This window comes from Apaloderma vittatum, unplaced genomic scaffold (genome assembly GCF_000703405.1).
Source record: "Apaloderma vittatum isolate BGI_N311 unplaced genomic scaffold, ASM70340v1 scaffold23747, whole genome shotgun sequence".
NCBI classification, from domain to species: domain Eukaryota; kingdom Metazoa; phylum Chordata; class Aves; order Trogoniformes; family Trogonidae; genus Apaloderma; species Apaloderma vittatum.
The window spans coordinates 1-9451 of record NW_009728158.1 but is presented as its reverse complement, the minus strand read 5'-3'; the positions used below and the strand labels follow the sequence as shown (position 1 = coordinate 9451).

Here is a 9451-nt window from a genome sequence, read left to right as displayed (position 1 = left end):
TGGCCGTGGCAGCTCAGGTCCATGGAGGAGCCGTGAAGTTTTTGGCAAAGGGTGTGGCTCAAGCCAAGTGAAAGAAATGCTACTCAGTTTTTTTGCTCAGGCTTTCTTAGCCCCCAGGCTAGAGTTTCACAAGCTGCACTGGCCATCTGGATGTGTCTTGAGGTGCCTAAAACCTTTGAAAATGACATCTGTGAAGGCATAGCATCAGTATGTAGTGAAGCTCCTGTCTAGGGAGCAGGTAAATTGCTTGGAAAGCAGTATGTGAAGTTATGACTGAGTCAGATCAAGGGAAAGGAAATTCTTGTCTCGGCTTGACTGCTTTCTGTACAGTGAGCCGTGCAGATTCCCTGTATTCCCTGCGAGCTCGGGCGCAGGCCGGCCATGGGGGGACAGGGCAGCGGGATGGGCGCTGGCAGAGATCCTCCTCCAGCTGCTCCGTGGTGCTCCCAGCCCAGCGGCCTGCACACGTGGAGTTTGTAGCGTCGGTCCTGGCGTTTCCTCTCCCTTACAACAAAGAAGAAAAGGAAAGCTCACACGAGGCAGGGAAAAGGGTTTTAAAATTCAGGGCTACAGTGTTGTTTCCGAAGAAATTTTAAATCCCAGGGGTTTTACTCACTGAGGACTGGGCCATGATTTGAACTAGCAAGGGTTGTTGTTTTTTCCTAGTTTTTAAGGCATTTTTACAAACTCTTTGTGTGAAGGAAGAAATTGCAATGGCAGGGTGTGCAGGACATAAGATAGCATACAGTACATGAGTATAGAATACAGATGTATATGCAATATATAAAGACCTTCCAAGAATAAGAACGTGCAGTTTGCTGCCTTTCATTGTTGTGTTGTTGTGCAAACTCATAGGTATATGTGGCACATTCTAGGAGGCAGGTGTATAAGACAAGGTTATAAATAGTTGCTTTGAAAGAAAACCAAAACTTTAGCAGATGGCTGATGTTGGACATATAGCCCAAGTGCAAGAATTAAAGAATTAAAGAGATCACACAGTTTTGATGCAACCCTTGAAGACTTTGCTTGCTGTGGCTCGATGTCATCTTCTTTACAAAAGAACATACTTGAGGGAGAGGAGACAAGGCTGTATTTCATAGCTTTGTCCTGCACTGTACTTGCAGAGTGCCATCAGCGTAGGCTGCTGCTTGGAATTGGCTTTGCCCTTCAGTCTTTTGCTGCATAGAGCTCCTGTCAGGAGTAAGCATTATATAAACTCATCTGCTTTACACATCAGCAGTAGGAGGAGAAAGGAAATGATGTGGAAGTTTAGTTTTTACTGTAGCACAGTTCTCAGCGGGGCCAAGGTTGTTGGTACTGTAGTGGTTTGACCCACGCTGGAGGCCAGGTGCCCACCACTGCCCCTTCTCAACTAGACAGGGGAGAGAAAATACAGCAAAGGGCTCATGGATCAAGATAAGGACAGGGAGATCACTCAGTAGTTACTGTCACAGGCAAAACAGACTTGACTTGGAGAAATTAATTGAATTTACTATCAATCAAATTAGAAAAGGGCAATGATAAATAACCCCAAATCTTGCAAAATAGCACCCTCCCCCCACCCCTCAGTTCTTCCTGGGCTTTATTGCTGATTCCTCCACCCCCTTCCCTTGACGGGGGGTCGGAGAATGGGGGTTGCGGTCAGTTCGGTAGGTGTTTCTGCCAGTCCTTCTTTCTCAGGGGGAGGACTCTTCACTGTTCTGGGCCATTGTGGGGTACCTCTCATGGGAGAACGTCTCTTGGGAGACCGTTCTTCACACACTTTCTCCAAGAGAAATCCTTCCCACAAGAGGCAGTTCTTCACTAACTGCCTCAACACGAGTCCTTTCCATGGGGTGCAGTCCTTCAGGAGCAGGCTGCTCCAGCACGAGTTCCCTTTGGTGTTACCAGTCTTGCCAGCAAACGTGCTCTGGCGTGGGCTCCCCTCTCCACGGGTCCATAGGTCCTGCCAGGAGCCTGCTCCAGCAGAGGCTTCCCATGGGGTCACAGCCCCCTTCAGGCATCCACCTGCTCCGGTGTGGGGTCTTACACAGACTGCAAGTGGACATCTACACCCCGTCACCTCCATGGACTGCAGGGAGACAACCTGCCTCACCATGATCTTCACCATGACTCAGAGGAATCTCTGCTCCAGCACTGGGAGCACATCCTCCCCCTCCCCACCTTCTTCACTGACCTCGTTGTCTTCACATATTCTCACTCCTCTCTCTCTCTGCAAGTCTGTAGTTTTTTCTGCCTTCTTAAATATGTTAGCACAGCGGTGCTGATGGCCTTGGCCTTGGCCAGTGGTGGATCTGTCTTTGTGGCTGCCTGTTGTTGGCTCTATTGGACATGGGGGAAGCTTCTAGCAGCTTCTCACAGCAGCCGCCTCTGTAACCCCCCTGCTACCAAAACCTGGCCAAGCAAACCCAGTACATGTGTTTAAACACAAGATAGCATGACCAGTTAGAGAAAATATAATCATTACCTATAGATGTATTTTGACCTATCAAGGGCTATAGTTTCAAACCTTACCAGCCACGACCACCAAACAGGTAAACCCGGACATAGGTGTGCGCACAAACCTGCGCAGTGAATATGAGCTACTGCTGTGAAGCTGTGAGTTTTACCTTTCTGGTGCAAGGGGTTTGCTTTGGGCCCTGGTGGCTCTTGGTTAGGACAGATCAGGTCAGAAGCTGATCTAATCTGAAGACCTCTGTCTTTTTATTATTTCCGAGCTCTCTGATCTTCGAGTGGCTGGCTCAGCTGGAAATGTAGGAGCATGGCTTCCAAGTTACAGCATGAGTGTTGCCCAAAGGCAGTGGAGGAGCAGGTATAAAGTACTTCCATGACAAAGGGGTGGGATCCAGCAGAGACTGTTTGGCGCTCTGGAGAGTTCTGGCCGTTCCTGGTGCCTTTTCTTAGACTAACGGTTGAAGATAGATAGTTAATTGCAAATATGCATTTGATGCTTTGGCTGGAATGTGTCAAAGAAAATTAATTCTGTCATAAGAGGGAGAGGAGAACTTTCTTGTACCCTCCTTTTAGATTTCTGAAGTGCATTTATAGGGATACAGAAGAAGCTCTCTGTGGAAGAATTCAGAACAAATGACAGCTAAGACAATGAAAATGAGGTTGGGAAGTCAGTGTAATGTCTGGTGGCCTGCTGCAATATGTGTGGCAGTAATACCTGCTTCTTCTCCATCCCCCACCTCCCTACCCCTTAGCTTATTTCTTGTTTCACATGTGAGCACTAGAGAATGTGAGAGAATGTGAGTATAGGGAATGTAAAGTCATTACAAACCTTTTCACAAAAGATAGAGAAAAAGAAGTCATCTTTATGGATGTTCTTCAAACAGCAGGGATCTGTTGGAGCAAGGGCAGGACTCGTGGCCAAACTCTACAATACTTACATTTACTTATAGTTACTACAATACTTACACTTACACTTCCATGACAATGAAGGACGATTTGACCAGGGATTTAGTCTTGCAAAAAATACATAGGAATAACTTAATTTCTAATTAGTAAGTCTGTTAAGTCTTTTGGAAACAATTTCTAGGTTCAGAGTCTGATTGGGAACTGCCAGAGCCTCCTTCAGTTAAAAAGAAAAAACCCTAAAGCTCTCTATATTTCTTTCTAAAGATGTATAAAATATATTTCATTCTATTTATAAAATAAAACCACCCCTGCAGCTGTGTATCTAATCAGTAAACATGGCAGCCCATGTGGGTTGACTGATTAACACAGCTCTCAGACACAGGGAGTAGCATGAGGCAAGGCAACATGCGTTGCTCAGCACTTGCCATCCTGCCAAAGCCTTGAGGTATTTTCTACGTGATGGATTCCGGTTGCAGCCTGTGGGAGTTCTTCCGTTGCTTTACAAAGTTAAAAAAAATACAACCCACACACGCACAAAAAGATTTCTTCGCAGTCTTGAGACTGATGCTCTGCTTGGGCTCAAAATTCAGTAATTTGTGCTTCCCCGTTGGCATGCCTGGATCTTACCTTTAAATGCAAGAGTGGTAACTATTCCAAACTTTAAAGCCTTTCTGTGTTTTTTATCTTAAAAAATAGTTTACAAGAAAAATCCGTGTCTCCATTGTTGCCTGGGAGCAGCAAAATGCCATGATTACGTCTCCCCAGCCATTCCCAGTTTCCCTTTCCCTCTAATTTTCCTGTTGCTCTTTATTGTCTATGTTGAAACTTATTTAGTGTTCAGGAATTAGTCCAGATGCAAACTCTGGAGGGACTTGAGTTTGATTTTCCCTGCCACAGATATCCTGGGTCATCTGTGGCAGGTCAGTGAGGATCCAAGGATCCTCAGCAGAAGATGTATGTATCTCTAGAGCTGTAAAGCTCTGGACGCTGGTTTTTTTTGGTGCCTCCTGCATCTGTGTGCTGTAGAGTCGCCTCAGGTAGGGAGCAGGAGGGATTGCAAGGTGATCATTTCCTGTGGTAACAAGAGCCATAAGGATCTTAGACACAAAGGGTGAGGATGCAGGTAAGGATGAAAATGTAAGTATTAACCATGTGGATTTCTGTTTTAGGTGCGTTCCCTTCAAGCAACTTTTGGAGAATTTGAATCCATGATGAAAATTGCTCAGCAGAAGCAGGAGGTTACTGAGAGGGCTGTTAAACAAGGGGAGAGTGAAATAAACCGGATCAGTGAAGTGCTTCAGAAGCTGCAAAATGAAATTTTGAAAGACTTGTCTGATGGCATCCACATGGTGAAGGATGCAAGGGAACGAGATTTCACGTCTCTGGAAAATACAGTGGAAGAGAGACTAACAGAACTAACCAAGTCTATAAATGATAACATTGCTGTATTCACAGAAGTCCAGCAGAGGAGCCAAGATGAAATCAACAATATGAAAGCAAAGGTTGATTCACTAGAAGAAGCAGATGTGTATAAACAGGAAATTAAGGTGCTAAAAGATGCTTTTGCTGAGATGCAAGCATCCATGAAAACCAAAGAAAAGGACATAGAGACCTTGAAGAGTACAATAGACTCCATGGAGTCTGATGTGTACACTGAAGTGAAAGAGCTAGTCAACCTCAAACAAGAACACGAGAAATTCAAAGAGGCGGCGGACACTGAACACCTTTCGTTGAAAGCTTTACAAGAGAAAGTTCTGAGAGCTGAGGATTCTATCATGCAGCTCCCTGGTGACATTAAAAGACTTGATGAAGACTTACTGCAAGTTAAAGCTGACCTTAACAAATGGGAGGAAAATGAACTCTTCAGAAAAGCACTAGAAACTTTCGGAAAGAGCAGTGAAGGGCTGGAATCTCGATTGAGGCACATAGAAGACAGCTTGGAATCTCTAACATCTGTTGCTGCTCAAAACAGTGAAAAGATGCAATCCTTCCTTTCTAAGGAGGCAGAGTACGAGAATAAGCTCACTACCTTAGAACAAAGCGTTACTGCTCTTCAGGGAGTCTTCAATATGGACGTAACTTCAGTCACAGACACTTTGAAAAATCTCGGTGAATCGCAGACCTCACTGTACAATGACGTGGAAAACTTGAGGAAAAGCATCAGTGACCTGCCATCCTCTGGTGTTCTTCAGGATGTCCAGAAGCAAATTAGTACTTTGCTGGATCAAGGAAATCTTCAGACAGATCAAGCACATTCTCAAGGTTATCTTGACAAATTTTCTTCTGTGGAGGGCTCTGTAGATGAACTGAGATCTTCTGTCAGCCAGGTTGATTCCGATTTGAAAATGATAAGAACTGCAGTGGATAGTTTAGTCTCCTACTCGGTGAAAATTGAAAATAACGAGAACAACTTGGAGTCTGTGAAGAGCTCAGTAGACGACTTGAGGAATGATCTGGAAAGGTTGTTTGTGAAAGTAGAAAAAATACATGAAAAAGTTTAGGCAGCAGTGCTCTTTGTGCAAATAATGGAATAAGGAGAGAATAGCTTTTGTATGCCCGGTTTTTTTACTCTTTTTAAAAGCAATTTGATACCTCCAAAGAGAATAAGAATACTTTAATAATAGAGACAGTTCTGCTTATTTCCTTTATTTCTCTTTTGTGTAGTGTTTTTGGTTTTCTTTCAAATTTTGTTTTAAGAAAACATGAGTTTAGTTGGGGGTTGAGTTTCTAAGGGCTCATCTTCTCTATAAAGTTGTACCGCTGTAACTGTCGTGGTGTAACTAAGGCACTACAGCCTCGTTAGCATGGGCACATATTTAATGGCATGAAAGTGTTTCGCACTATGACACTAGATATCCCACACAGAAGGGCTCCAGCTGTTCTGGTACGAAAAGCGGACTGCTGTACACACAGAGAATTTTACTGGCATGTTTTGGTTTAAGAAACAAATGAACAGATCTACACCCACTATCTTAAACTGTTTACACCAGTAAACTTAAGTGTGGATCAGGTTCGAAGGAAAGAAAGGGTCTAAAATTGCACCTCTTGTGTTCCATGTATAGCAAGCATGCTAACGATAATAGTGCACTCCAAAACACGAGGGGGAAGATCACCATGAAATCAGCAGAATTGCTTCTAAGGCGTATACATTTCCAAGTTTTCACACAGCTGACAGTGACCTAACTCTTATGTATTCAGGACTTGGTGCCTGATTTCTTGTCGCCATTGTTGTCACAGAGTGTCTGCCTGTGGCATCGATAGTGAAGGATCCTCATAAGAACTGACTGAGTGTAAGGAAAAAGTGTTTTAATCCTCTAGATGTTCACGTAAAAGCCACTTCTTCATGGAACCTGATTGATTTTCAGTCTTTTTGGAAAGGATTTCTAATATCCCTCCTTTTTAAGTTTAATTTTGAACTTTATCCAAAGATTTGGTAAAGGGGTCTGCACCTGGATACCTTGGAAGTAGGTTGTGGGCATGATGCCCACCTCAGCCTTCACTGGCCAGATCTATGGCTGTTTTAGAAGAAGAATTCCTAGAAACAGCACCTCCCAGGAGAGGTGTGCTTCTGGGAACAGAGGAGGTGAAAAGGAGTTCTACGTAAATGAAATACTGAATCATATCTAGCGTTGTTCCCGCTGTAAACAGGAAAGAATTGCTAGCAAAGAAAGAGGAACCCATGGCATTAAGGTAACTTGTCACTGTTGGAACTGCACTGTTCTTTGTTGACTTCTCAAGTTCTTGAACAATGTTGTTTAGGTTACTGTGAAATGAACTGTATGGCTTATTTGCAGTATTTTTAATACATAATAAACATTTGGAATATTCTTTGCACTTTTTTTTGATTGCTCCTTACTTAATGTTGTGTTTCCCAGGATGCTTCCAGCGGGGTGCAGGAAAGGGCTTGGGGGAAGCTCCAGACGTGATGTGGCCCTGTACTTGTTCTCAGCTTTCACAGGGGAACGTGGAGGCACTCCTACCTGTTGTGGTTACAGATGATTTCTTGAAAACAGGATTTGAGTCACATCAGTGCAGCGGTGTTGGCCACTGGGCCCAGAAGCCCAAGATGATATTTGTGTGATGTGAAATATATGATTTATGCAATCAATGAACGAATGCTACGTCAGACACTGCCAGCAGTGCCTTGACAAGGCTTTCTCAATGCCTAAAGCATGTAGGACAGAAATAATGAACAGAAGGGACCTACGTAATTTTTACAAGCTGGTTGCTCCTTTTGCGTAGCTCTGAATGTTGGATTGTAATGCTCATAAACCAATACCATCCTCATGCTAGATGCCTGGCTTTTAAAAGTTTGGGAAGGGGTGACTGGAGGAGTATGGGCATCATCGTGTCCTTGCAATTCATGAGGCCAAATTGATAGAAGTAGGTAAACCCCGTTATTAGGCTACCTGTATTAACAAAACAGGTGAGCAGACAAGCACTTCCATTGAAAAGATTCAGTATAACCTTTTGACAGCAAGCTGATCACAAGCGCGCAGTGGCTTTAAAAGGATAGTAGCTGCATGATGAAGGAACTTAAAAAAGAGTCTGTAAAGCCAGCAGTGCAGCTGGGCCATATTTGATCTCAAAGATTAAATTGAGAGTTACGAGTTATACTTGTAGTAACTTAATTATTATGGCAAGCTACTGAAATTATTTATTTCAATATGTGAGAGTAATAAAGCTCCACAAATAATGTGGCTAGAGGCAGGCACAGAGGCAAGGATCCCTTGGCGGGCTGGAGGTTTAGCTTTTATATTTGGTTGGACAGTTTCATCGAACACAAACTCTTCCTAATTCCCTCATAAATGCTCACAAAGCACATCCAGTCTTAGTGTTTATCTTCACCCTCGTCCTTATGCTTTGCAATAAAGCAGTGGAGAAGGTCTCAAATGAGACATATTCTATGTTGCCAATGTTCTTTACATTATTAGTAGTTTAGTAATGTGCTGTTACAGTAACAAATTTCAACCAAAACAGTCCACCTGATTGATGAGGTGTTGATCAAGCCAGCTCATTAACATTTGTCTTCATTTTCAGCCCTTATAAATGGAGAAGCCATTAGGCTGAGGTACTGTGAACTCGATCACACTTACCCAAATAGCGACGCTGGCAAACGTGATGGATTAACAATATAGTCTTTTTACCGTCTTACTTGACATCACTCGGCTGGCAGTGTAAATGAGCTATAAAGTTAAATAGTACAACTGATGTAAAAACACCAGAATAGTCTAAAATCATGCAACATGCGCCCTCCATTCGACTCAGCACTGCCAAGTACAGCCTCTGCAGTTTGGGGTGCTTTGGAAAAGGTGTGGCTGGGCTGGAGAGACTCTCAAAGAGGAAAATTACGATGATCAGAGGTAAAATGTTCTGGGAAAAAAAGGAGTGAATCATTGAGCTTATTCAGACTTGGGGAAAAAAAAAAAAGAAGGAGGATTGTAGAGAACCGAGGAATGGAAGAAATAGTAATCTTCATTTACTTGAAAGGCTGTTCTGTAAGAATGAACTGATTTGCCCAGTGTGGAGAGGGTGCGGTGTTACGGGCAGGAAATGCCGCAGGTGAGTGGCAAGGGTGGTGTAATGGTGGTGGGGAGGCAGAGCAGGTAGGGAAGACAGAAATAAAGGCTTCAAGTAAACTGCAGAAAAAAAAAAATAAACCCAACAGGGCAGGAACCTAAATTCTGAGACCCAATGTAAAAGTCGTATATGGTGGTTCTCAGAGTGACACTGATTTTTTTCTTTTTAGGAAGGGTGCTTGATAGGTGGCTGAATATGAGCCAGCAGTGTGCCCAGGTAGCCAAGAGGGGCAACGGCATCCTGGCCTGTATTAGGAATAGTGTGGCCAGTGTGGGTAAGGAAGTGGTTGTGCCCCTGTCCTTGGCACTGGCGAGGCCACAGCTTGAGTCCTGTGTTCGGTTTTGGGCCCCTCACCACAAGAAATATGCGGAGCTGCTGGAGCGTGTCCAGAGAAGGGCGATGAAGTTGCTGAAGGGACTGGAACACAAGTCCTTTGAGGAGCCGCTGAACAAGCTGGGCTTGTTTATTCTGGAGAAAAGCAGGCTGAAGGGAGACCTTAGCGTTCTCTACA

At 43.9% G+C, this 9451-nt stretch overlaps 1 protein-coding gene across 1 annotated transcript; it reads left to right on the top strand.

Moving 5' to 3' along the window:
- Positions 1-1628: 1628 nt before the first annotated feature.
- On the top strand, positions 1629-5861 carry CKAP4 (cytoskeleton-associated protein 4). The gene is made up of 2 exons (XM_009873997.1): positions 1629-1649; positions 4530-5861. The coding sequence occupies exons 1-2, from the start codon at positions 1629-1631 to the stop codon at positions 5859-5861; spliced, it is 1353 nt and encodes a 450-aa protein (XP_009872299.1).
- The last annotated feature ends 3590 nt before the right edge of the window (positions 5862-9451 follow it).

Coding starts and splice junctions, on each gene's coding strand:
- CKAP4 (XM_009873997.1), top strand. CDS start 1,629: ATGGGGGTTGCGGTCAGTTCG. Junction 1,650..4,529: donor TGGGGGTTGCGGTCAGTTCG/GTAGGTGTTTCT, acceptor TTTCTGTTTTAG/GTGCGTTCCCTTCAAGCAAC.